The sequence below is a fragment of the Phycodurus eques genome, chromosome 23 (assembly GCF_024500275.1).
Source record: "Phycodurus eques isolate BA_2022a chromosome 23, UOR_Pequ_1.1, whole genome shotgun sequence".
Lineage (NCBI taxonomy): Eukaryota > Metazoa > Chordata > Actinopteri > Syngnathiformes > Syngnathidae > Phycodurus > Phycodurus eques.
The window spans coordinates 3,802,528-3,830,521 of record NC_084547.1 but is presented as its reverse complement, the minus strand read 5'-3'; the positions used below and the strand labels follow the sequence as shown (position 1 = coordinate 3,830,521).

The 27,994-nt window shown below is 46.2% G+C and overlaps 2 protein-coding genes across 4 annotated transcripts in view; both read right to left on the bottom strand.

The window, feature by feature from the left end:
• The window catches only part of shbg (sex hormone-binding globulin), a 28,207-nt gene extending 6,895 nt beyond the window's left edge, over positions 1-21,312 (bottom strand). Inside the window, exon 1 of one of the 2 annotated variants that reach the window (XM_061669430.1) lies at positions 20,988-21,312. Coding sequence is in view for 1 of the 2 variants with exons in the window: in XM_061669428.1 (XP_061525412.1) it covers positions 19,184-19,380 (197 nt within the window). In the remaining variant the exon portion in view is untranslated. Of the gene's footprint in view, positions 1-19,183; positions 19,590-20,987 lie in introns of those variants that run through there. The other variant, XM_061669428.1, reaches the window with a different exon arrangement.
• Positions 114-27,935, bottom strand: zbtb4 (zinc finger and BTB domain containing 4). 2 transcript variants are annotated; one of them, XM_061669427.1, is made up of 3 exons: positions 27,767-27,935; positions 25,134-25,190; positions 114-8,089 (listed from the first exon to the last, which is right to left on the bottom strand). In XM_061669427.1, exon 3 carries the CDS (start codon positions 7,916-7,918, stop codon positions 3,077-3,079), a length of 4,842 nt encoding a protein of 1,613 aa, XP_061525411.1. In that variant the 5' UTR covers positions 7,919-8,089; positions 25,134-25,190; positions 27,767-27,935; the 3' UTR covers positions 114-3,076. The 2 variants fall into 2 exon arrangements, with proteins under 2 accessions (XP_061525411.1, XP_061525410.1); XM_061669426.1 differs by lacking the exons at positions 25,134-25,190; positions 27,767-27,935 and adding an exon at positions 19,599-19,806.
• Between the last annotated feature and the right edge of the window lie 59 nt (positions 27,936-27,994).

The window sequence follows — 27,994 nt, the reverse complement described above, 5'->3', positions numbered from 1 at the left end:
TGGGTGGGTTGGGGGGAGGGGGTGGGGTCAAGAAGAGTTATTGGAAAAGGAGACTACAGACTTTGGGAGAGCTGAGGCTACCAGCCTTTGTATCAAATCTAAAGACAAAGTCCTCAGGCAACATAAAAACATCTTTTTTTTTTTTTTCTTTTCAAAAAAATAACGAACATATTTCGAGGGCTCTCTATGGCACAGTATTATCCTAGACATGACACACGATACAAAAAAAAAAAAAAAAAAACAAAAAAAACGGTTTAGCCACACCCCTACGTCTATGAAAGCCGTGAGATCTATCTCCAAATGATATCTGAAGGAACCAAAAAAAACAAAAAAACTTTCATTTACAAATCTAACTTCTTATGCCGTATCAAGGCACCTGGAAATCTGGCAGATCCACATCTTAATAACTATAGATAATTATTTAAATATCAAAGCAGAGGCACATTCATTTCAACGAAAACGTACAGTAGACAAGTTGTATAACACCACCAGATTCCAGTCCAGTCACTACAACACGAGTCAATTTGCATGCTTTTGGTCTGTATGACATAAGAAACGATGGTCCAAAAACACATCTACAGGAATGGATTGGAATATTGCGTCGGACACAGCGAGGCTTTTGCTTGTTTTTTTTTCTTATTTCTTTTTAACACAGAAATTTAAAAAAATAATAACAGGTGGCCCGTTTTGTGAGTGCCGAGAGATATGCTGACTTTGTGGCTTTTGGTTTTTCCTCACGCGTGCTTAACCGCTCACCCCTGAAGAGACGGGAGGAAAAACAAAAACAAAAAAAAAGAAGACACCCGGCGGTGCGAGTTCGGCCAACTTCGGCCGTACGGTGAGAATCCAAAAACACAGATATGGAAGATTGAGACGGGAACGGAAAGGGGGGGGGGGGGGGAAAAAAAGCTGTGTGCACAGTGTCAAGATTTGCCGAGCGTAGAAACGGTTAGGAAGCAAGTGGCGCTCATGCTTTCGTCGATACGGAACCCAAGTTTACTGACGTGTTGCTAGGACTACTGTATATATGCATACCAGACTATTATATTGTTCTGTAATAGGTTATTTGTGTGAAACAAAAAGAAAAAAAAACAACAAAGAACTGAAACCGAGTCTTATGGAAGGCTCTTTCTGCATTGACTCCATGTACTTGATATTCATGTACTTGTCCATGTACTAGTACGCTCTTTGTCCTCACTAGTAGGCCCAACTTCGGCAGACTAGTAGAGTGCCAGAAAACTGTGTGTGCTACTAGTTCTACTTGTGACATTATATGCACTTCACAAGTACAGTGGTGCCTTGAGACCTCGCAGCTTCTCAGTAAGCCGCAGTCAGTCGTTCTTCGCAGAGGATAAAGAATATATGCATAAGAGTATTGTGATATTGTCTGTCCACGTGTTACCCCACAGTGGTATTAGTAGCGCACAGATGTCAACTAGCACACGGTTTTGGTTCACGAGTAACATGTTGTGCAGTAGTGGAAAAAAATCTTGACTAGAAAACATTCGTTGTACTAGTGCACTCTAGTAGTTCTACTAGTGTGTGTAATTGTCTTACTGGTCAGGACAAAGAGAATCGTAGTACGTAGGACTTTTAAAGTGGATATCAAGCACATGGAAGAAATGCACAAAAGGCTTGCCATAGTCTACCGTTAATGCAGCTGTACTTCATTGACCGCATGACTAAAATTTACATTCATATCTTTAGGTTGAGGTGCCCCTCATCCCTCGAAGCCACGGCCGCATGAGGGGAGGGGCCTAACCAGCAACATCGTTGAACAGACAAGCGATAACAAAATGACATGGGGGGGGGGGGGGGGGGGGGGGGTGTCCAGGCATCACTTTGGCTGTTGAGCTCAACCTCATCGGAAGTCAAATCTTTGCTTCCTTTTTCCTCACCTAGAAAAACCTCAATACCCTGAATCCTTTAGATATTTTTTTGTCCTTCTACTCCAAGAGTGTGTGGGGAGGGGGGGTGGGGGGGTTGGTGGTAACTCTTTATTTCCTCTGTTGCGTAAAGGAAACGAGATGAAGAAGGGAAGTGCAATAGTTACCAGCCTGCATTTCTTAACCCAGTGACCAGCTACATATCCAAAGCAGCTACAAGTGCCCCCCTTTAAGTGACCACTACTTGACTATATTTGTGCACATAAGGTATAAACTATGCTATACACATCCTACAGTGTCGTCTGGCCACAAAGTCACATGGTGTGTCGAGACGAGTTGTCGTACACTCTTCCGGACGACGTATCCCTTCTACACGGGCGGCTCTTCGACGCACTACTGGTGCCGAGCCGTCTCGAGGAGGAATGCTGCCCGTGGGCCCGAGCCACACGTGCGCATATCTCATTAGTCACAGCGCGCGCGTTACGTACAAACTGTCCTCAATACGAGCGCGCGCCACCGCGGTCCGTCTGTGGAGATTCGTGCCCGCGCTACTCAAATACACTACTCACAAAACCTTAATATGGCTTCGGGGTGAAATTTCAGCATGAACCTAAAATGTATTTTGACCTTGTCATGGAAATTCTGACATCTGTTGTAGTATGACTTATTGAGGACTGTTTAAACAGCAAATCTAATTGAACCACAATATTTATTAGTTCGATTTTTGGATTTACAGCAGGTATTTCCTGCTGTGAATTTTGCCATTGAGCTCCTTGTTAGAGAACAGCAAGTTGTGCAAAAAGTACTGAAACAGAGAACAATTGGACATTCAAAAGTTTAGAGGTCAAAGTCCACCTGTAAAGGTTATAGTAGTTTCAATCCCGAAATTTCACGCCAAAGCCCAACATCCACAAGCGTTTTGAACTAGTGTCGATAACTGGCTTCGACTCGCTTGGCGCTCAGGCTGCGACGGGCTACGGCCCTGACGGGGCGCCAGAGAAACACACCCTGTACGCAGTTCTTATTCGTATATTCAAGATAAGAGAATCGAGTTCTAGATCTACGACACACTACGGCAAAACAGCAGAGAACAAAGATGGGAGGGAGGGTGTGATGATACGTCACTCCAACATTGGCCACCCCTTCCCTCCCCGGTCCTATCCTCGTTGCGATAGAATCCTTTTGGCGTCCTATGGTTTGCTGCTGCCGCCGTCTCGTTGCTTCTTTCCACCGCCGTAGAAGCTGGGCTTGGCCATCAGCGGGTGCGGCGGGGCGCCCATATAGGGACCCGCGCCAGCGGTGTAGTTGAAGATGGCCGGCAGGAAGGGCAGAGGCTCCACCTTGTCCGCCCCGGGCGCCATCATGTTGAGGGCCACGGGAAGAGCCGCCACATTGTATGGGTAGGCCAGAAACTGGGATCCGTAGAGGAGCTGGTACGGGTCCGGATAGAACGGCAGCTTGGCCAAGTCAGCGCCGTTAGGGACCATCATCTTTCCCAGAGGCCCGAAGGGAAGCGCTCCGGCAGGGTAGGAGGACACAAGGAGGTTATCTTCCTGCTTCTTAGCTGGCTGATAGGCGTCCGGAACAAGGAGGGGAAGGGGGTAATCCTGGACAGGGTAGCACACCGGCGCAGGTTCCACGTGCTGGCCATCCCTGGAAGTGTCGTGACGCTTAGGTTCAGGTGGTTTTGGTGCCCGCGGGAGAAGGAGAGCATGGGCGGAGGGGCGGTCCCCACCGCTGGGTGACGTCAGCCGGTCCAGTTCTTGGATCTGATGGTTGGCCGCGGCTAAGAGTCCAGGACGGCAGGGTGACTTTGGAGTGTGTCTGTGCGACAGAGGCCCATTTGTAGTGGTTAAAGTGGGGATGTGTTGGGGGGACGGCACGGGACTCAAAGGCTCCTCTTTGGGAACTAATATAGTTCTTTGGTCCATTGGGGTCTGTTCATGTCGACTCAAGTGTTGGACCCTCTCCATGTCTTTCCCTCGGTCTTTGTCCCGCCCTCTCTCTCGCTGTTTCTCGAGCTCCCTCTTTCGTAGTCGCTGCCTCTCCGTCTCCCTCTCTCGAGCCAGTATGGAGGACATGGTCAGGTCTTGTGCTTCATTGGGAGACGGACTGCGGGACAGGGACTGGACTCGGAGAGCTTGGACCAGGGGGGGTTCCTTGTAGCTGCCGTGCACAAACATAGCACTCCGAGCCTGTCTCTCTCGGTCCATAATGACCCCATCTCGTGCCACAACTCCCCTATCAGAGCTGTTAACGGTTGCTATGGCAATGGGTGGAGCAGCAGTGGTTATTCTGGTCTGTGGCGTCATGGGCACATTAGCGGAGGTGCTAGGGGTTACCATGCTGTGCACAGGGCTTGCAATTTTGTCTAGGTTCCGTTTGCCGGGGGTGCAGAAGTCCAAACATTCGGGCCTGTTCATGACCAGCACACTCTGGAGATTGGGGGCCGCGGATAGGACGGGCTGAGCTTTAGCGGGCGCAAGGTCAACGGGGCTCTCGCTAATCTTTGGGCTGGGCTTCCTCTCAGGTTCCAGGTATGTGCGCTCAGCCACTTCAGGCTTGTCACCGGACTCCGCTTGCCGATGTTGGGATGTCGGTTCACCGTGATGGTCTGGTGATGATGAAGAGTCGCAACTTTTAGGGGGCTCTGCTGTCAAATAGCTTATGACTGACACAACTTGGCCTTTTTCACGGACCTCGTCTTTGCTCTCGGCTGTCGTTTCGGGCTCTGGAAGGTCGTCTTCCTTTTCCCTCTCTGGAGAACTGCTGAACTCGTGGCGTCGGATGTGGCGGTTGAGCGCAGAGGATGTCTTGCACACTTTGTGACACTGTGGGCAGGTATGCCGTGACAATGCTCTCCTGCTCAGGCGGGCCGGACTTGAATTACTCAAGTTGACTTGAGCTTCCTTTTCGTCGCCACATTCAGGTTTGAGCACATTGGGATGTTCGCCGAGTGCCACTTTTTGCATGCCTGCGGATGTGTCGGCGGGCTTGGGATGCTGGATCCTCTGGTGGTCTTCTAATTTGTCCCTTGAGGGGAAAGTGGCTCGGCAGAAGAGGCACACGAACTCCAGAAGATGACTCAGCTCGTGCTGGTCCCGCTTGCTGGTGCTCGAGAACCAGCAGCCACATGTAGAGCACTCTGCCGCGTTGCCATTGGTCCAAGGCCGCCTTTTCAGTCCTGTAGGAGCAACGGCGGTCGCGAGAAGCGGCTTTGGGGATGGCGGAGAAGGGGCGGAGAGCTCATGACAGGCCTCCTTTGCTTGTTTCTCTTGTCTTTCACATCCAGCCTTGTCAGCCTCTGACGGCTTTCCACCCTCCTCCTCCTCATCTTGTGATTTTCCCATCTCTTTATTCCCACACTTTTTCAGCTTCTCCGCTCTCCTCTTCAGCCGCAGAGCGCGCTTAAACTTGAGCTTGCGCTGCCAGCTTTTGAACCTTTGCAGATGTGCCTGCGCCTTTTTCTTGGGCTTGTAGGAGTAGTAAGGTCGCCACAGGTTGTCCTCCATGTCGTGGTCGCTCTCCTGCTCGCGCACCTTTTGGCGAAAGTTGTACTCCCTCAACTCGTCGCAGGAGTTGCCCGTGTTTTCTCCCACCTCTTCCTTGCTATCTTGCCCCGTATCGTCCTCCTGTCCCTGGCTGGCCCGCCGGTGGTCGTGGTGTTTGTGATGATGGGCGGCCTTCACCGAAGACGCTTCGCCTCTTTTGTTTTTGGGGGGAGAGCGGCTTTTGTCTCTCCTAAGGTCTGTCTCTGAGATACTGCGCTTCACTATGGCCTCCTCCCCAATACGCACAGTGATCTGGCAGAGCGGGCCTGTCTCTTTGACCAGTGAGCCCGCCGATGGCGACTGCTGCTTTGACCTAGATAGGTCATTCTTGCTGTGGGACTTTCTGGACTTAAAACATGACCCGTCTGCCTCCGCACCCCGTCTTATCGGATCTGAGCTGTCTCGGGACCTTTTTCTGTGGCTATCAGCGCCGTCCCTCTGTCTCTTTAATGGCCTCGGGCTGCCCTTGTGGGAGGTCTGACTGACGTTGATTTCAGGGGGCTTGTTTTGCTCACCTCCGGGGGAGAGCTGGTTGCTGTGCACAATGACAGAGGATGACACAGCGGTTCCGTGAACTATGACAGAGGGTTTCGTGTGTCCATATGTGATCACAGAGGGCATGCTTGTTGAGTCTGCGCCTCTCGCCGCTTTGTGACTTTTGGTTTTGCTGCTACTGGACATTTTGGAGCTGCCTCGATGCGGCTCTAACTCGTGGGCCTCGTCGTGTTTTTTAAGCTGGACAGAGTCTTGCTGGGGGAAGGGCGGCGACGCAGAGCGGTTGTGTTCAGCGGCGAGGACGTCATCGCAAAAGCTGTCAGGGTCAGGCTTGACGCTCTGAGGATGGGTCCCACTGATGAAACTTGGTAAGTCTCCAGGTCCAAGATCGCAGCCCAGGCCAGGCAGAGAGAGGGAAGGGGCTTCAGCCGGTGACATCAGCAGGCCATTTTGCAATGTGTCACTGTAAGTCTTGTACGGTCTTTTCTGTGAGCGCATGGGAAGGAGGCGGTAGAGCTTGAGGGCGTTTGCCTTCTGCTTATAGCCGCCATTGGCCGTCTTTTCACTGGAGATCAGACTGGGATTGATGCCGTGAATGGTCTTCTGATGAGTTTTGAGATTGTAGTAGGTAGCAAAGGCATCCCAGCAGAAAATGCACTGGTATCGCCGCTCCCCGGTGTGCCACACCTCATGTTTTGTGCGGTACTCGGCCAGTGCGAAGACCTTGTCGCAGTAATGGCACGGGTACCTGCGTCGCCACGAGTGTACGTTGGAGTGACGCTTAAGGCTGGACAACGTCATGTAAGAGCGCTCGCACACAGAGCAGAAGTAAATGACATTGCCGTCCACCACCTTCACAAAATGGCTCTCATCACTTGCCAGGAGCTCCGTGGCTGCTGGATCGTCCTCGCCTTGCACACGTGCCGACAGGCTACCCGCTTTATTCTCCGGCCTCGCCTTGCTCATGTCTGTTTCCCCTTCCTCCGCTCTCACTTCGCCTTCCTCCAGCGGCTCCTCCTTTGGCTGCACGGCGAGAGACGGGCCCAGTCGGGACGGCAGGCCCGGCACCCTGCAGGAGGCCTCGTGAGATTGCAGCCTCTTGCTGTGGATGAAGACTTTGCCGCAAAAGCGGCAGCTGAGGGCGCGGCTTCCACGATGCAGCCGCATGTGGACAGTGAGTGAGGAGGCCGAGCTGAAGAGCCGGTGGCACACTCCGCAAATCAGTTCGGGCTTGAGGTTGTCTGTGGGGGAGTAGGAGGAGGAGTGGGGGGGTGCAGTGAGCCCCTCGGACGGGGGAGGAGGGGGTGGGGGCAGAGGGGGCGGGAGGTGGAGTGCGGGTGGGTGTAGACTCGGTCCACGAGGGCTTCCCAGCTTCCCAGCGGGTCGTCCTGTTATTTTCTCCTTCCTCTCTGCGTCCCCGCCTCCTCTCGGATAGGCCGAGGTGCCCAGGCTGAAGAGTATCTGGGCTGTTTGTGAGGGTGAAGCTGCGCCGTTGGCCGCCTTGTGTCTCTCGTCCCATCCGTCTCCGCCGTACGAGCCCGCTAGAGCGGAGCTGGAAGATGCTGGCGCCGACTTGTGAAACTGTGTCTCTGGAGGGAGTTTGGAGCACTTGAGAGGAGGCGGGGATTTTATATCCTTCCTGATAAGCGCGTGAACAGTCATTGGGGATGAGGAGGAGGAGGGAGACGAGGACGGAGAACTGTCGTGCCTCGGGGGCTTAAAAGGTCTGTGCTTTACGTCCATGGTGGAGTCCAGTTTCCATAGAGACCCCTCGTCTGAGCTCTTAGAAGAAGGCCGGCGTCTGTGTGGGGAAGAGGATGACGCGGCGTTACGACAATAGCCGGATGACGTCAGCGAGGCCGGGAGGGGCCCGGCGCTAACTGGGAAGCTTAGGGTGATTTTTGCATTTTTAGGTCCATCGGCCATGCTGTCCAGCCTGTCCTCCATCATCGCATCTCCTCGACTACAATGCCTTTTCCCCTTCATCTCCAGCCGACGGGCTGGAGGGAAGTGGCGTCCTTGGCGACACGGTGTATGAGGGCGCAGGGGGGCGCTAACACGGAAGCCAGGTGTCGCTCACTCAGACGAGAGTGAATTAGGCCCGCGTGGAGGGGGTCCCACACCTTCACCCCGGACACCATGACCAGCACCCGAAATCTGAAAGGAAAACAACAAAAGAAAGTACATTAAGCATCAGGTAAAGGGCGTCACCAAATATGTATTTTTTTGGTTCAGGTGCAAATAACCCAGAATAATGGCAAACATATGATTACATTTTTGAAGAAAGAAAATTTGTCATAAAGTGTAATGTACCAAAACATCATAGACGTGCAAAGAGGGAGTGAAGCAAGGGTCGACTTAGATAAAGGTGCTGTTGAAATCCCAGCTGGTTCCCGAGACCTCAATTTATTGAATATTTTTTAAGATTTACCCCCGCCAAACCAATTTCGATGAGTCGCAAGAAAAAAATGGAAGAGAATGTCTCGCAATTTGAAATGAAATGTTACACAATGTCGTGGAATCCATAGCCTTTGCATTTGAATTAGCAGCTGTGGTTGGAAAATTGCAGAAACCATTTTGAACATCTGCGAACATGCAGGAATGAGGAGACGAGACCAATGTTTCCTAACCTTCATGAAGCCAAGGCACATATTGTACTTACTAAAATCTCACAGCACAGCACCAAACAAAAATGGCATAAAAAGTACTGTATGATATTGAAATGATCCCATTTTAATGTATTTTCTCAGTGTGAAATCTGGGCCCGTTTAGTTCATCACCAAAACTATTAATCTGTTGTGTGAATGGCAACAGGTGGATCCGAAGGTTACTTGTGCCTTCGGCCAGCTAGTGGAAGAGCGGACAATTGTACTTACTGCCTGTCACCATACATCTCTGCCATACATAGATGAACAAACATACACTACTTGTACTCAAGAATCAATGATTAATAGATAATTCTCCAAACAATGAAGTGAAATTGGACAATTTTCATTTCAATGTTATTTCCTTTCATTTAACTCATTGGACTTCTTATCTATGTTAATAAGCACCTCATGAAAAAAAAAGAGTAGAGTCGTACCTCGACTTCCAAGTGCCCCAACTTACAAGTTTTACGACCATCACTCGGCCAATTGTTTGCTTCGTGTTGTACAGTACTGTATTTTGTGCACACAACTTTGTCGTACGAAAGTTCGCGACCTTAACGCTAACACATCATGCAAAACGCCTTAGATGGGCTAACGAAACTAGCATGAATATTGCAGTATTTATAAAACTTTAAATTGATATTTGAATACAATCAGTGCACAAAAAATACAAACAGAGCACATAACACTCACATGCATTTATTCTTTCTGCTTTGCAAAAAAAGAAATAATATTACTACAACTAAGAGACTGTCTTCTTTGTGTTTAATCATCAACGCTACATGTGTTACATATATGCAATATACTTCCCCCTAGTGGCCAAAGCTTGTACACCAGACGGAGCACCACAATGTCCTCGGAATTAAATAAAAAAACTGTTTAATTCTTTGAATTCTATTTAATCATGTCATGCCTGCATGTTTGTATACAGTAAAATACGGTAGAGTGTGTTCTTACGAAGAAATGTTAAAAAAAAAATTGGGGTATTTATGAGAGGACTGGAAAAGATTAATGGCATTTACATTCTTTTTATGGGGAACGTTGATTTGAGAGTGCCCACGGTTACGGAACAAATATTTTTTTTAAGTCCATGTACCAATCTATCTGAGTAATGGGCAGTTAAAGAGTGAGTGCATTTTTTGGCAAACTATGAACATGATTTTTTTTTATGGTAGTAGTCATGGTACCGCAGCAAGGCTGGACTGGGCCAGGAATGGCAACTGGGAGGTGGGAGCGGGAAGTTCGGGTGGGGTAGCGGGTGTTAGTTCAACGTGCGACAGTACAGGTTCAGATTTCAGCATGCCACAATCAAGCCTTCAGGAAGGTATTCCACAGAGCCACTGCCTATCTTACAAAACTCCCCGCAGTCCCCGCCCATTTGAATCAAGACTCCTCGATCGATTCAGATGAATGGCCCGATGGCTAATAAAAGCAGTCACGTTCTCATTCCACTTCTGCCTTGTTGGGCATTCCTGGAATAGAATAGGAATTTAACTATGTAATTATGAGGGCGAGGTATGATGGAAAGGGAGGGAAGGCGATTGCATGCAAGTTGCACAGCGGCAAAAGAACCCGTTTATTAATGTAGAAGTACTGATACTTTTGTGTTTTAAAATAATGTTTTTTTTTTGTTTGTTTTTTTTTTTTTAAATCACGCTACGGTGTTGTTTAAGAGCTAGCTAGCATTGGCTTGACCTTTATGCTATCAATACAAGTTTCAATACGTGGTGAACTGAGTGACCCCCTCCCCCCAAAAAATGCCAAATTAGCCAATGATAGCAACTGAAAAAAATACATCATCAAAATCATTGTATGTGTTTTTTTCCACATTAGATTAACAATTTATTTTAGGCGCCAAAAGCTAGTGGCTGATGGGCTGGGCACAAGATACAACGCATTCGCCACAAATGACTTGAACCAAAAAATTCTCTTAAATCAGGCCATGGATGGGGAATATATATTTGCTTCTCCAAATCTGTTGCCGTCTTGGTTAATGCCTCCTGTCGCCGTGTTAATGCTTCCTGTCGCCGCGGTCTGTTTTTTCAGACTCAAACGGCCCGCCGCACACCGAGAGATGCGGCCGAACGCTAATGAAGGAGACCATCGCAAAAAATTACCGAGGCAATTGAGCAGCCCACATCTACCAACAAGCTACGATGGAAAAACTGCAATACTGCATCAGGTTTTGAGCTTCCACATACAATATAGTGTACTGTATTATTATTATTATTTTTTTTACTGAACGACAAAACCATGGCGCAATTGTCAAAGCAGCAGCAAATAGCCACAAAGAGGAAACAATACTCCAACACCATCGCTTTTCAGGAAAGGCCCCAATAAAAAGAACCTTTGACATTGCCTCAGCAAAGATGGGACGCCATTTTTAAAACAACAGATGTACGTGAAGATTGACCAAAAGTATCATTTGTGAAAAATATGAAATTGACCAAATTTGGACATAGGCTGTCTCCGACGACCTAACAATATGAAACTATAAATACAAATGAGTATTATTGTAAAAGTATCTTGTTTGTACTGTATTAGGTGGCTGGCTGGGTTTCACATAAGCTGACAACTAATTTTTTATTTTTGGGTGAGTTTTTATTTTTCAGTTACATCTGCAAATTTGCGGCAGCATTCAAATTTTCAACCTCAGCAAAACCCGTAGCCAAAGGTCAGACCCCAGGTTCTCATTCAATCAAGATCTCAACCGCATTTCACGTCGCCTCGCTCTCGTCACGTCTTTTTGAAGACGCCTCATCATCTGCACAGGTTGATAAAAGTAGCAAAGCCTATTTTGACAAAGTAAGGAGTACCAAGTTCAGACATCTGGTTTTCAAATGTAGGGAGTAAAAGTCAAAAAAGGCGTCACAAACCAAAACAAGATACCTGAAAAATCGACTTAAGTACAGTCACAAAGTATTTGTACGGCGTTACTTCCTGCCACTGCACAGCAGACGTTTGTCTTGCCGCCCTCTGCGACCGGATAGAACACGAGACAACAAGCTATTTTGCATTTTTCTTTCTAACCGCAGGCCCGGCTGATGCATGTGACCATGCCACACATGAGACCACTGGGCACACAACTTGCAACGAGTGTTACGCTATTACTTATTCAAGAGAGGCAATTTGTAAGACTGCTGATTGGCGAGGGGGTGGAGGTTGGTGGGGGTAGAAGCCTGCGTAAGAGCGCAAATGACGCGAGGAGACAAAAATCCTCAGTCATGCTTTGCTGCCTGCGTTTTCAAGCGGCAAGGCAGCCAGGAAGGCAGCCCGCTGTAAAATTCCACAGGCAGCACTGAACAAGCAGAAACTAGGTCAGCACTGTTATTGCAGAGGGAAGAGGAAGAGGAGAGAGAGAGAGAGAGAGAGAGAGAGAGAGAGAGAGAGAGAGAGAGAGAGAGAGAGAGAGAGAGAGAGAGAGAGAGAGAGAGAGTGAAAGGGTGATAGAAAAAGTGAACGAGAGAAAGGCTGTGTTCAGAATTATTCACTCAATTCCTTACTTCCTAATCACTATACAGGGATTTGTATATCCTGGACCATATAGTTCACTCATCAGTCAAACTCAAAATCGTTTTCAAACACACCTCGGGCGCGCAATTAATGACATAATCGCTGATGCATAATTATAACGCGTAATTACCATCAGTAATAACTATTGCACAAATATATCAATTATAATGACTGTGTCCGCAAAATGAATACAAACAAAGCACTTTTTGTCCAACCGTGTTGTGATGTGTTGCTCTCCTTTTGACTCGCACACCAGGAGGAGCACCACAATGTACATTGAACTGAAGCAAATAATTTGGCAAAAACTGTTGAAATTTCTTTACGTTCTATTTAATCATGTCATGACTGTATGTTTTCATAAAATACAATCGTTCATATCAGACAGTCAGGGGAAAAAAAAGCTTATGTTGTTTTCCACACTCTGACTGTAACATACATATATTGCGTTTTACAAAAATGCTGAACTCGATTTATAAATGAATATATAAATAAAATAATAGCAAAGCTTGCAGTCTCTGTCGCCGAAATGTACGCCAGTGATTGTCGTACCGCGCCGGCTACATTGAAGTGAACAGGAGCGAGTTGAGCCTCTTAATATCTCCCCACTCTTCTCTTTTATTTTGGCCCACGTCCCCTCTCTGGAGAACCAGTTTCTTCCTTGACTGTTACGCTACCTTTTTATCATTCAATAAAAGTGTTAAAAGTACAGTGTCAAAAGCCTACACAGGCTCGCCGTTTGACGTCGCAGGGTATCCATAGATCAAACGTGCAGGTGTGAGTCGCCAACTTTTTTTTTTTTTTTTTTTTTTTGGGCGATGGTCCAGTCCAGGTCGGGTTTACATGAAGCGTGGCAGAAGCAACGGTGGGTGACTCGCAGTCAATTGCCTGCCTGCCTGCCTAAAAATGTCTACATTTCAGCCTACAATAACTCCACTTTGAAGGTGTGTCGTTTCATTATTGTAAACAAAGAACGTTCATATTGTTGGGCAATATTTGAATTTGCACATTCCTATTTTATATTTCTGTCTATTTGACATTCACGCTGATTAAAAAAATAATAAATCAGATTTATGTCACAGGTTACTCGGTACTTGAGTTGTTTTCACAGAATAGCGACTCTAACGCTCGTAATTATTTCAAACAATAACAATACTCTTCCTTGAGTTATATTCTTGGCTACTCTACCCACCTGCTCACTACACATTCAAACAGCACTACAAAATGGCAAACTCGCTATATAGGGCTTAGGCGCTATATAGTAGATCAGGAATGAATCCGAACACAGCCGGAGAAAGCGAGCATGAGACAGAGAGGAAGAGGAGGATGAGGAGGGGTGGATGTGAAACAGGAACAGTCAGACATGAGCCCGGGCAAACACGCACAACAACAGCCACACAAACAGGCCCAGCGTGTGTGCGCAGCACCGCGTGCGCGTGCCCCGCAGGCCTGAAGAACAGACGTCAACAAAGTAGGCCCCGCATGGCCGCACTTGTCACCTGCGCCCATGCGGGAAGTGACGCGCGCGTTCTTAATAAACAGAACAGCAGGCTCATCTCATATTCCAACGCTTTCGCCGCAGCTGGCCGACAACGACCGATGAAAAGCCGTTTGCATTTCGGCAAAATCCTTGCTAGCTATCGCCAGCTTGAGGTCCATGTACGAGTACACTGTTTGTCCTCACAAGTAAAGCAATTCGGCGCACTAGTAGAAATACTTTGTCCTACCAGTAGGGCTCGACCGATTAATCGGTCGGCCGATTTTATATTAAAATCAAATATTTGTCCTTTTGAAAATAATCGTAATCGCCTGTAGTTTTGCCGATTAAACGCCGATATAGTATGTTGAATTTACTTTCTTATGAAACGGCAAATGCTGTTCAGTCGGGATGGAGAGGAAGTAAATGACATGCATGGCTGACAGAATGTTTTTCAGTGTGGATTGCATCCTTCTCCATCCTCTTACTGTATATACCCATTAAGACGCAATGTCAGTAAGTATTTACATGTTTACAAGGTCTATGTCAATGCACAGAGCGTATCATTAGTGTCTTGCTACCAAAATTGAAACTTTTTCATACTGGAAAATTCCTCTCTGTTGTAAAGTTAAACATGGGACCATTAAAAAAGTTATTTTATGTTAAATAAATGCTCAAATGGCTTAAGGGAACTCCGTTTCAGCATTTATTTGATCCCTTGCGCTTTGTCCTCACTAGTAGGACAACTACATGTTACTAGTGAGGCAAAACTGTGCACTATTTGACAACTGTGTGCTTCTAGTTCTACTTGTGAGTGGCATGATAAAATTATACTAGTTAACATCTAGTAGTCACAGTGCAATGTCAAACAGTAGATGAAAATACAGTGGACCCCCCCACCACACCACCACCACCACCACCACCTCCTGCTATTTGCAGGGGTAGGGACCGGGCCAGACCGCGAATGACAAAAATCTGCACACAGTTGACCGCCATTATAATTACATTGGAAAAAAATAGAAGAATTTTCTTTTTTTTTTTTTTTTTACCCAAATCATTATAGAATAAGCCAGGGATAAACCGCCAATCAGTTTTTTCGGGTTTAGTTCCGCACCAAAAGAATTAAAGAAAGTCACCGAATAGGTGAATCGGCAGGTGCGGAACCGCGAGTTTGCAGATGTCCACTGTAACGTACTAGTAAGAAGTAAGTAAGTTTGTTCTACTAGCGCGCCCTAGTCCTTCTACTATGTGCTGAATTGTCTTAACTAGTGAGGACAAAGAGCGTACTAGTAAATAGACCTTAGGCTAGATATCGAGGATATTGAATAAAAGCTGCAGTGGCTTCCCATGCAGGCCTCCATTGTGGCGCCCAGGCTACATGCCGGTCGGGAAATCCCTGACGGCGAGCGCCCCGTTCGGCTCCGAGTGGGCGGACTCGGCCGAGAGACGGCACTCGGGCTAAAAATGTCCCCATCTCATCTGACGCCTGCGCCGGGAAAGTGCGTGCAACGCTCACTCCCCCCAGCCTCCCTCCCCAACACCCGCCCCCCTCCGCTATTTTTTCATCTCCCTGTGACGCAGACGAGCGCTGTGCGAAGGCAGAGGCTGCACGGTACCGCGTCTGCCGGCGAGAGACAGCCAGGGCCTCCATTCGGGGAAAAGGCACAATCACTAGAAAATGTCTCCCTGTGCCTCACTTTCGTTTTTTCTCTCGCCTAAACAAGTCCTGTTCGGCTGCTTGGTCCTGATGGTATTTGTATATTAAATCAGTTTCCCCCATTGAAATGAATTAAAATGCCATTAATCGGTTCCAGCCCCAAAAAAGACAACTGAGTTGTTTTTTTGTGTGTTCTTAATAATGAGAAAGAAAAAAAAACACTTTATTGTGCAAAAAAAAACATAACAGCGAATGGAAGGAAATAATCAGGTTTTATAAATTGTAATTCTTGTACGTAGTGTAGTCGTCGATAGTGTTCTCATTTTGCATTTGTGTGTTTGACTGTTTGTCCTGTTCGATGAAGGGTTAAGTGTGCATCGGCGACTGGGGCTCTCCTTTCCCACATGGGAACATTGTAGATTTCGATTCGGGCAAATTGGTGGCATTATATAGCATCTTGGGGTTTTATAGAAAGAACACAAAAATGTCAGATGACTATATATTTGGATTTTTAAAATGGACATAGCCATGTCATTCGGTTAAAAAAAAAAAAAAAAAAAAGTTCAAATGTGTACAGAAAATACAAATAATAAAAATACACTAAAAATACAATGAAAATGTAATTGATCTGAATGTTTATTTGTATTATTTATAATTAATTTAGTTATCATTAGTTGTTTCATAGAGTAAAAATAAATGTTACATGTATCTGTATTTTGATTTTACCTATATTTTTATGTTATTTAAAACAAATCTATTAGACCATTATTTAATAATGAGATAAATGAATAAAATATAAAATCAGACAGGTGAACAAGGTTATTTGTAGTTAAACTGTGAAGGTAACATGTAAAATAGTTTATACTAAAAATAAAATAATAATGCATTAAATATTTAACATGTAAATAGTCTTTTTCAATAATAGTATAATAGTGCATCCTGATTTTTTAATCATGATAATCATAATTAATTTGGTTGTAATTAACAAACCAATTATTAATCAACATGTTAAATTGTATTAAATTGTATATTTTACTCATATTTTTAAATGTATAAAAGTCAAAGTAAATTAATCATTATTCTTAATAGTATTATTCATAATTCATTTCACCAATATTATTGATTTTTTTTTATTTACAATAAATGAATTAAGAAATTGTTGGATGAGATAAATGAATTTTAAAACAAAGAAAAATAAAGAAATATAGTTCAACCGATTTTGGGTAAGAAAATGAATGAACGTAACAAAAAAATACAGGACCCTTGATCATGTAAATGCTCGGTGGGCTTGAAAAGAACGGAGCGGACTGTAAATTGCCATACTTGGCCCACCCCCGGTTTTACTGCTATTCTGTGTAACAGTGAGGTTTTCCACAGCAGACACGTCCAAGGAATTACCACTATCCCGAAAATTGGGATTACTGGAAGCGTGGACATTGCAATGCCTTGGCACTCCCACATCTCTCAGGTCCCCCGCGAGCCATGAACAGCTATTATCCTGGAAATAAAAGTTGTGATCGAGCAGCAGAATGCGTTAACTATGTCTGTCGTTTTTTTTTTTTGTGTGTATGTGAGGGGTCGAGGGGAGTGCCTGCGGGGAGGAATGCGGGGGCCTCGGCGTTCCAGCTGGCGAGCCAGCGGCTCGGCGCATGCGGGACGGGGAAGGTGTCGGTTGGGCTTTCTCTCCCGTGAAGGGCGGCCGGAGGGGCCTGTATCAAAACAGCGTTTGGCCGTCCGCAACCCACCCACCCGCACACCGCCAAAGGCCCAGTGGTATGGGACGGACGGGACGAGATGGCAGCCCTCGTGCTAGCATTGAGCCTTTTAGCACGTTGCTCTGGCACCCACCTCCTCTCCGCCGTGCCATATCTTTGAAAAGGGGACCGCCACAACCACGGGAGGCTTAGAGAGAGGGCACCAAGAGAGCTAAAACGCAACACCAACAGCCTTTTCGAAGTCATTTCCACCCAAAAAATACAATCACAGCCCATATGACTCCTTTAACTGCGCACTCCACCAATCAGTAGGGCATATTATAAAAGCAAGTACGGTGCACCCTCGCATATTCGCCATTTCTGGAAAAAAATATGTATGAAAACAATCTTTAAATGTTCGTGACAAAATACTGTCAACGGTGTGTATGATACTAATCGACTTGTAGCGTCTCTTCACTTGAGACAACGAACGGTTAGCGTGAGCCATAACATCAGAACCAGCCGCCAACGCGTTGTCCGCTCAATCAAACTTCCGCTGCGAAAGGCAGAAGACTGTTTGTGTGTTCGGCCTACATACACGTGCTCATCCAATCACAAATCTAACAGCAGCCGCATTAGATTTGTGACTGACCGTCAGCGGGAGAGGGATACTGTAATGGTGACGCCCATGTCTGCCTTGGCTCACGCTAGCGTTGACTAAATAGTTGGATAGATAGTTGGACTAAACACAGCATCAAAACTAGTGGATGGCCGTGCATGGATAGCACTTGTGCTTTTGTTACCGAGCTCATTCTCATCTCGTCAACGAGTCGGTTCGAGGCCTTTTACTGTATGTACAGGCACAGATACAACTACTGTAAATATTCATCTGTGTGCTTAGCTGTAAGCGGTTTACTGCAGTGAATTTCTGAGGGTACAGCAATGTTTGAAGATGTTTCAAAGGGTTTGAAATGCTATTAAAGTCTTGTGGGATCATAGTTGTGGGATAGTTATGGTTTTAAACAATTAATATAGGCAATTATAATCACTTTTAGGGGAACATTTTCTACTAGACAAGGCTACGTGGCTTGATGAAATGAAGCGCCTCCCCTTACTTCAATATAGTTCTTGGCACACAAGACGGTGCCAAAGCAATATTTTTATATTAGACATGGCTTTGTCTTGAGCACAAAAAGGGCGAAGAGATGATTTTTCTCAGCAAAATCTGAGAAAAGGCGAATTCGCCGATATGCAGGGGCCTCAATGGAGAAAAATAATTACAAAATGAAATCGATCCAATGTCCCCAAACCTTTGAGGTGTGTATTTCTTTTAATTTTTTACGATCAAATGTGGAGGTTCGTACTTTAAACACGATAGATTTTTTTTCAACTGCCCAAATGTCATAAAATATAAAACTTTTCTCAACTATAGAAACTATGTCAAAACTTTTTTGTGTTTGTTTTTTTAATTCAGCTGCTGTAGAAAAACTACTAGTACTGCTAGGAATCTTCAATTTCTTGTTCATTTCAATGCCTGGTACCACTAAAGGTATATTTACCCGAGGGATTCAAAATGAATAAGAAACTAAAGAAACAAGGGTGGCCTAATATTTTTCCATGATTGCATAAGAAAGAAAGGTGGTACTGAGAATTTTATTTTTTATTTTTTTTTTTTAAATCATTTTTGAGGTTTTCAGTTTTACATTAAGCAAACAAACTAGAATTTGAAGGGCGGAAAAAATAAAGTTGAATGGCAAGAACGGATGTTAGTTAAAAACTTGATGCGGTAAAAGCAGTAAAACAAAAAAACGAATCCTAAAAATTCACCGCGGACGAGCTGAAAATCGAACATGGCCTCATGTTTAACTGGCTTTAGGATTATGAGGGGGTCCTTGGAAAAATGTCCCTGGACCCCAAAAGTTTGAGAACCCCTGGGCTAAACCACCAAAACATCTACCCATGACCTTTATCCCTATGGCAGTGCGTATCATACTTTCCATACGTTAATGAGGGGGTGCTTAGAAACCATGGAAACCGTGGAATGCCAAGTCGCTGGCAGCTGATGGCTGGCTGTTTTGAAAACAAACAACAACAAAAAAAACAGTGTGGTTCCAACAACCTCCAGCACAACAACAGTCTGCTAAAATGGACGACGCACGCACACGGGGCGGCCTTACAACCAAAACAAGTCACAGGAACACTGAAAGGAATGAGATGTGGTAGTGTGAGGGGGTCCCACCGAGTCCGTTTCGCGCACGTTCTGACCTGTCAATCCCCAGGGCCGAGACGCGACACACTCGGACGAATCCAAAAGTTTCACCGCCCGCCCTCGGAAAGAAAAAAGAAGTGCGACAGAGGCCGAGGATGAGGGCGACGAAGGCCTCGCCGCTGGCGCACACACGCGCGCATGCAGAATAAGGGAGCCAGCTTGTGTGTGCGCGCGCACGCGCTCGAATCGCCATCCGCAAACATGCGTGAATACACGCACGCACGCACACACACCCACCAGCGCTCACCCCCCGGACGCACGCATGGCAACAACAACAACAAAAAAAACAAATCAACAGCTTCCCCCCCCCCTCACAGAAAAGCAGGAACTGGCTGACAACACAAGTCGGCCTCTCTTCCGCTTATTCTCCCTCTCCGGGTGCCGGGAAGGCGAGCATAGACGGGAACGTACCTCGGAAAGCCTCCTGCTGCATCTCTGCTGCGATGTGTCCTCTCTCTCTCTCTCTCCCCTTCCGTCTGTGGCCGAGAGAGAGAGAGAGAGAGAGAGGAAGGGAGGGAGGGGGGAAGAAAAGAGAGCAAAAGAGAGATAGAGAGAGAGCAAGAGAGTGAGAGAGAGAGAGCACACTGGCGGTGTATGAAGACAAGAGGGCAGGAGCGATTCTCACACTCCAACTTGCCCTCTCTGTCTCCTTCCCTCCTTCTCTCTCTCTCTCTCGCTCGCTCTCTCACTCCAGGTTTTACCTCGCACACACCACTCCGAGTGTTTTTCCCATTTTTTTTCCCCCTCGCAAGTGAATCCCCCCGCCACCCACCTCCCCTCACACCCCACCCAACTGAATCCAATCTTCTTTTTATTTGGAAGTGTTGTTCCCTTTATCCCTCTACACATTCGCACGCGCACGCACACACACGCGCGCTCGCACACACACACAACTTTATATACACAAAGCTCGATGATAGGGTGAGGGAGGGAGAGGCAGAGAGAGCCGAGAGGACGCCATTTAAGCGGTTTGTCACGAGCGCGGCGAGTCCCCAAAATGGCTGAAAACAAACAGGAACCGAGCCAAGTCGCAAAGACCCCGGGGACGGACGGACGCACGGCAAGAGAGGACAAAGTGGCGGAAGGCAAATGGCGGACGGGAATGCGCTTGTGAAAGTTGGAGAAGGGGCGGAGGGGCACTCCAAAGTAAAAGCGTTAAAAGGGAAGGTTGAGGTTGAGTAGCGGGCGTCTGTTAAGTTCAGGTACTTGAGGAAGACGCACGTTGACCGAGGAAGGAAAGTCCGGGAAGGTAAAGCCTCACTTGTCGGCCCCAGAAGAGAGCGATCAAAACCAGCAAAGGCCCGATTGTCGGATGTCTCTGAAAGAGTATTTTTGAGTGATTATCCCGATGTGCGGGGTGTGTGTTGCAGGTCATTTTTCACATCCTCACCCGATCTGCTCGAAAACGGTCGACCGACAATCGGAAATGTGAAACCGATTCAATATTTACGATGGCAAAACCTGAAGGCCTGAAAATTTTATGTCTCTGAAAGGTTATTTTCAGAGATTACCCTGTGGTGTGGAGCGTGTTAAAAGAGATTTTTCCTGCTCAGAAAAGTCGGGCCGACAATCAAAAATGCTTAATAGGGGAGAAACATACCAATAATCTGGCCCAATTTGAAAAATGTTACTCTCTTCCAATCAAAGTCAGCATAGGCCTGATTGTCGTATGTCTCTCAAATATTAACCCGAGCGATTTCCATCAGAAAACAGTCAGGGCCGATGCTCGCAAATGTTTAAGCGGTTCAAAATTTACGATCGCATATCCTGATGCGCGCAGTCGACACGGAGGAGACTCACGATTGTCCACGGCGGTATCGTGACGCGTGTGGTGTGCTTCGTCGGTCGTCTCAAGTACAGCGCGCACGATAAGAGCGGTGATCACACCCGCGGTCCGTTCCAACATCAACGACACAACAAAGCCCACGTGGCGATAATCCGTTTTATGTGACACCGAGTGGACCTTCGGCAACGGGAATGCGTTGTTGTTTTTTTGGGCGGTGAGGGTATTCACGGACGTCTAACGAGACGAACTACGAGAGGAGGGTTGGAAGAATGTTCTGGTGCCGTAATGCTACTTCCCACTGTCCTTTTGACCACCCCCCCTCCCCACCCCGAATCCACCGACTGAATCCTGACGCCAGCCGCCTGCCCGCCCGCCTCCTGCCCTTTCCCTCTCGCTCCCTTTCATCACTCTCTCTCTCCCTCTCACCCTCATTGTGAGCCGCCACACTGGTCGCCATGGGAACCACTCCGGGATTGGGTGTTGTTCCTGTGACCTCTCTGACAGCTCTCGGGAGTTGGAGGACAAACTTTTTTTTAACCCCGCCACCACCACCACCACCACCACCCACTCATTCACTTCGGCGCTGTTACACGTGACGAAGAATTACATCTCGGTAGAAAGAGCAAGCGAAAGAAAGCAAGACGTTTGTAAGAAGCGGCGAGCCTGGTGGCAAAGACAATAGCTTTCGTGTGTGTGTGTGCGCGTGCGTGCGCATGCGCGTCGAACACACACGCGTGCTCGCCAGCAGCTCGGCATTCAGAATCGCCCCAGTCGTCCGGCTGGGCCCATTCGTGGCTCTTTGGCCCGAACGTGATCACGGCTTTTCATACTGTGCTACCAAGCGACATGCGCATCGGAACGCCGAAAGGGAAAAACAAAAGCAAAACAACAAAAACTCAGGTGTGTGGGTTACGCCAAGGTCACGCTGTAAATAGAAACTTTAGCGAGAATCAAACTGATGTAGAGACCATGTCGTAGAAATACATTTCACAAGAGATTCTGTATGAGGGAATCCTCAATGGGTAAATATATAAAAGATAGTCTTTTTTTTTTTTTTTTTTTTAAGGATTTTTACAAAGTGGCACGGTGTTCAAGTGGGTAGCACATCTGCCTCACAGCCCTGCGATCGGGGGTGGAATCTCACCTCCAGCGACTACGACATAATACTTCCCTCGCAGCAAGTTTCTCCGCCCATGACTTAGCAGCAACCGCCACTTTTAAGCGACTGAGCGGTCTGAAAAACAATGTCAATTCATAGCCAAACGGTAAGCTGAGCTGCATGGAGTTAGCTTCTGATGAGCGGCACAAACGCGATACCGCGGCGGAATTTGCTCGCCATGCACACCCTAGAATATTGATCAGCACACTAATTGACAAGTGGAATTTGGCGGCCTGTTGACGAAGTGCTGCCTCCACGAGGGAATTTTTTTTTTTATTATCTGTGCTGTCTTTGTGGGGGTTGCCGGTCGCAGTTGCTTTTTTTCGATTGTCACAGAAATGTTAGTACGACATTTGGGAACTCCAGGCATTTTCAATTGTGAGGAAATGTCATCCATTTATGGTGCCCGCTGCACTTGATGGTATATAAAGTGGCATATGAATAATCACATGACGCCATGTACGTATCACGACAAGGGCACTCTGGAGGGCAAAGCTTTTTCCCTTCCTGAAGGCCAGTGTAGAGAGAGAGAGAGAGAGAGAGAGAGAGAGAGAGAGAGAGAGAGAGAGAGAGAAAATCAAGGCTGAAGAGAGATAACATAAAAATAGCACAGCGTGTAAACACATCTGGCCCAATTTTAGCAGTCTGACGGCATTGGCTTCCAATAAGAGGCGCTCATTATATTTTGTGTCTCCCATTCAAATGAATGAGGAACAGGAATGTGCTTTTTGATAGTTATTTGCTGCTTACACTATGCAGTTACGAGAGATAAACCTGACTACTGTGTGTCATTTGTTTTTCAGGCCTCGAATGATTATCCAGCCTTTTTTTCCGAGTGCTTGTTGGGCGACAGGTGGGGTAGTCCCTGGACACAGAACCCCTGGGGGGGAAACAAACCGAGTCCGGATTTGAACCCAGGACCGCTCGAATGCAAGGCAGGTGTGCTCAAAGTACCATTGTGCTGCTACGGAGATGATAATTGAGTGAGTCACATTTTTCCAGTCACTTATCCGATAGAGGCTTCATCATCGCAATCGCTTTCCAAAACGCGCAGGGTCGCCAGTTCTGAGCTCTCCGAGCCGCTTTCACCAAAACGGCAATTCCAAATGACGCAACTGGAGCGTCAGCACCAGTGTTGACGGGTAACTAATTACATGCAACGAGATTATGAAATGTATTTACAAACTGCAATTGCAATCTGTTACATTACTGGCAGAAATATCCATGATTAGAATTTTGGTTAATTAAAAACGACAACAACCACAGAACATCGCCACAAAGGCTCAGTTTTTGTTTTTCATATCACTTCCTCCATCTAAAGTCGACACTTATGATTGGCTCTCTCTGGTCATGTGCCATTCGGCCACAATCTCAAACATGATCTATTTTTTCTAAATAGAAGCGGCACGTTGTGGCGCTATCCATTAGTTTGTCTGAGATTTTGAAAAGGTTTGACTCACAGTTAAACCTTTGAACACATCAAAGAAGTTTCATTTTGATCATTTTGGACGTTTTTATGAACATTCACTTATCTGGTTTGTCATATGAAGCGATATTGTCTAAATTGTGCACATTTCTCAATTACGTCAACTTTGGTTTGGTATGGCTTTCCACATGCTGTACACATATAATGCGATAAACACATTTTGATTATGTATTTACATTTCATCATGTTTTGTGAACTGTTTATTATTTGTGTAAAAAAATACAAATATGCGGTTAATTTCAAAATAATGATCTCTGGTTTTAATCCACTTTTTAGAGGACACATCCAAGGGTCCTGTTGATGCATGAATTTAAAAAAAAAAAAAAAAAAAAGTCATCTTCCCAACACTGGTCAGCACACATCTTCAGTGACCTCGAGAGGGGATGACTAACCTGCTCTCCAGCTGACTTGGACGCACTTCAAAAGTGGGAGGGGCAAAATCTTTGAAAGGCCTCGAGTGTCAGCGCTTTCTTCCAGAGGAAGCGGCGGCTTTTCGAGGTCGAGGCAGCAGTTTGGCCGCCGTTGTTTTGCCACAAAAATGCAAGGATGCAGCGGCGCATATGTTCCCAGCGTGACAAATGTTTACACTCGCACACACGCAGACGGACGATTGTGCTTCAACCCCTTGTGGGTTGTTTGATTTTAAAACCTGATCGGCTTGCCCGTGGCCATTTTGGGCCCCGTACAGTCTGTAATTTATAAGTTTTTTCATGTTTTTGCTTTTTTTCTTAGCATTGAATTTCCTTCTGAAAAATCTATTAGTTTTACAGTTGCGATCCATCAAATGTCATCAGAGTTTCGAAGAAAAATAACAATTCTGAAATAATACTTTTCAAACTTTTAATGCCAAAATGTTTTTACCGTTGGTGTCTGAAATTAAATTTCATGATTTGCAACATGTTTTCTAAAGAGACTTATGATATTTTTGGATATAGTATTTTTCTCCTAATCCTTTATATGCATTTTCCATGACAACTAACAGAAATGTATCTTTGTGTTTTCAAGAGTTCTTTTTTTGTTGCCTCTTTTACAAATGGTCCTTCTTTGTCACTCAATGTTGTCTTCAGCGTTAAAGCCACCGGGGAGATCCTCGTTATTGTGCTCCTCGCTAGCCCTAGAGAGGAGCTGATGAACACTCCACCCCAAATAAGGTTTATAATTGCCTATAGAGTCCACAAGATGGCAGCAGAGCACAACATGAAGCTCCTCAATTCACTTCAACAAAGTTCATTGGAATCAAGATAACACAAGATGGGGCTAAAACAATACAGTATTTTTATACTCCACAAGGCTTTGGCCTGAACCCCAAAACAGCGAATAGTTTTTGTTTTGTTTTTTTCTCAGCGAATAACTGTTTGAGATTTGATACTGGTTTCCCCCCAAAAAATCTGCAAATAGGTGAATCGGTGAGCAGCGAATGGCTAATTCCCGGGGAAAATAAACCCACTGGATTGACCACCTTGCACCGAAATTAACTGTGATAGCCTCGAGCAGTACAAAAATGCAATTTCTCACCTTTTTCGCCATCACTCGAGAGATCGCATGCCGGATGTTGCAGACAGCGGGCCTGACCTGCAAATACAATACAGGAAGCCTATAATTAGATGTCAAGAACCCGCGCGGGTTTTTAACGAGTCCGGCCTGCAGTTGTCGCGGACTTCTAACAAACCTCGAGCGGCGTGCCAAACGACAGACGCGGCGGTTTCTGCGTTTTACCCCGAAGACCGACGCAATCGCTGCACAAAACCCAATCAGTCTGCGTTGTGTAAGCACGGGGAATCGAACGCGTGCGGGAGACCAAGAATGGCCGAGCGTGCGCACGTTGCCAAAGGAGACTGGGAAGGATAGGTGGAAAATAATGTGTGCGCGTGTGTGCCTGTGTGTGTGTGTGGGGGGGGGGGGGGGGGGGGGGGTGGGGGGGCTGATTCAGTGTGGAGGACGGCTGCTTTTTCCACTGCCTAAATCAAATTAATTAGCTCCTTCATCTCCAGGCTGCTACTCGGGCATGCTGGCGAAGAGAGCGAGGGGGGCGGGGTGCGCGGGAGGAGGAGATGGGACATGGCGGCGGCTTTAGCGAGGAAGGGGGTGTCAAGCGTGCAGTGTATGTGCGCCATTGACGAGGACAGGCCGCGAAAAGGAAGGGGGCAGGGTGCGTCAATTCTCCGATAAGCACGGGGGTTGTTTTGCTTCGGGAGGAAGTGGCTGCGTGTACTTCCTGTTTCGAGACAGCCTGTACTTTTGAGGCCGCTGTCTTTTTTTTGTTTTGCATACATGTCAGAGCCCTCTGGGGGACACACAAAAAAAGACAAAGTACTTAACTAGTGCTTCTTATTCTCAACATTTTACACCAAGTGCCACTTACAAAATAGGCGACTCAACTCTCTGAGTACAACCATAATAGCAAACATTGAAATAAAGTCTAGGCCCAAGTGTTCAGCAAAAACATGGCTGAGGTTTTAGTCCTAAAAAGTATTTTATTGCTATTGTAACACTGTACACAGTTTAAACATTAAGGATAAAAAAAATAAATCAATAAAATAAAAACAATATGAAGCGTCCTGTGTTTTGGGTGTACCATAGAGGACTGAATAGTGGACTTTATTTTGATGGCTTCATTTCATCAAGTTGCTACTCGCTATTTCTAAATTGCTCCAAAAAAAAAGAAAACACAACTCAAGCGTTGCATTTTTATTTGTAGATGGAATCTGAGCAGATATTTATTGTAATGTTTGATTGCATTTAATTTTTTCCAATGTATTTTGGCTGTTTTTTTTTTTTTTAAATATGTTTCACTAATTCAGTGATACTTTTGCATACCGCCAGAGGGAGCCACTTGTACACAATGAGAATCACTGAATTAAGCCATAAGCCGAACTCATTCACTGACAGCCGTTTTCAAAGCGGAGTTCAACTTATTGCCAGCTGTTTTCGAGCATTTGGGCTGAAAGGTCTAGACAAACAAAATAGTGTCCTGTCACAATATAAGCAATGAGCCTACTAAGAGAAAGAGTGAACTTTTTCCAGAAAAAAAGCTTGTTTCGAGGTTTTTCCATCATAGCCTTCTGCTGGGCTCCATTCTTTTCACATGGAAAACCAGTGGAAAAATGATTACAAAAATTATCATTTTTTAAATTTATTTATTTAAATAGTCGACAAAGGGGCCAGAAAAGTTGCTAAATACAGCGACCGAATCACTGAGTTGCCAACAGTGACTGACGCTGCTAAAGCATCTCCTTTCTAATCGCAGCCATGTTGTTAGTGCAAGCGATGCACCAAATCGTCCTGACAAATAAACTCGAATTAATCGCCCAATGTCAATGTCAAATGTGTGTCAAAACTGAAGATGACATTTATACACAAAACTTGTCTCAGATTGGCGCTGACAAGAAAAGACGAGACTTTCCATCCAGCGAGTGAGGCCATCGGGAAAGAATGCCTTAAATCGATGAACCGCTGGAATACAGCGTAAAGAAGCACGAAGGTGATAAAAAGGAAGACGGGACGAAAGATGACGGTCGGCGACCCTTGGCTGACGTCAGCCAAAACCAACACTTGCAGAACAGGACGGTCTCTGTAAAGGGTACAAATGGGCTCAGAGAGCACGTGCCTCCAATGGTACGTCACTCCATTTTATTATGAAACACATCCCGATGTGTAAGCTGAGCGAAAACAAGCAGGAAAAACACCCATCCCTTTTCCACAGTGCTTGTCCTCATTAGGGTGGCGAATGAGCCGCGCGCGGCCAAATTGCAGCTGCAACACCCTGGACTGGTCGCCAATCAGTCACGAGGCACCAAGAAAAAAAATGTCTATTGAACTCTATTCACTGGGATGCTTTCATTTTCATCGTCCCCTTACGGAATACATTTCTCCGTGTCCCAATTTGACGTTTCAAAGGGCATCCTTTAAGACGCTCACTGATGTTGCCCAAGAGCGCCCCCTATTTTCCGCGCATGCGCACTTCTCGCAGGAGTGACGACGGTTATGGCTCGTTGGATTGGAAAACAAAAATCACATCACTTCAGTTACACAATTACTTCGTCACCGCGAATAAAAAACGCTGCTACTCGGGACATTTATGCAATACAGGAATCCGTTTTATGTACGTTATCGCGTACACGCGACGTGCGTGCGTCGAGTTTGCGTACCCTTTATCACGGGGGACGGAGTTCCGGCGTTTTCGTCACATCAGCAGCAAGCTGGAAGTACTTGAGGGTACGTTTTCGTTACGAAATGACTTTAAAAGCGCAATTTTTTCCTTCCAATGTCCGCCTTCGTGCAGCAATCTTATTGGAACAGCAGAGGGCGCAAGTTTGGGCACGAAGCACCACCCATTTCCGTCCTCGTCATTCGTATTGCGCAATAGCTGGCATTGC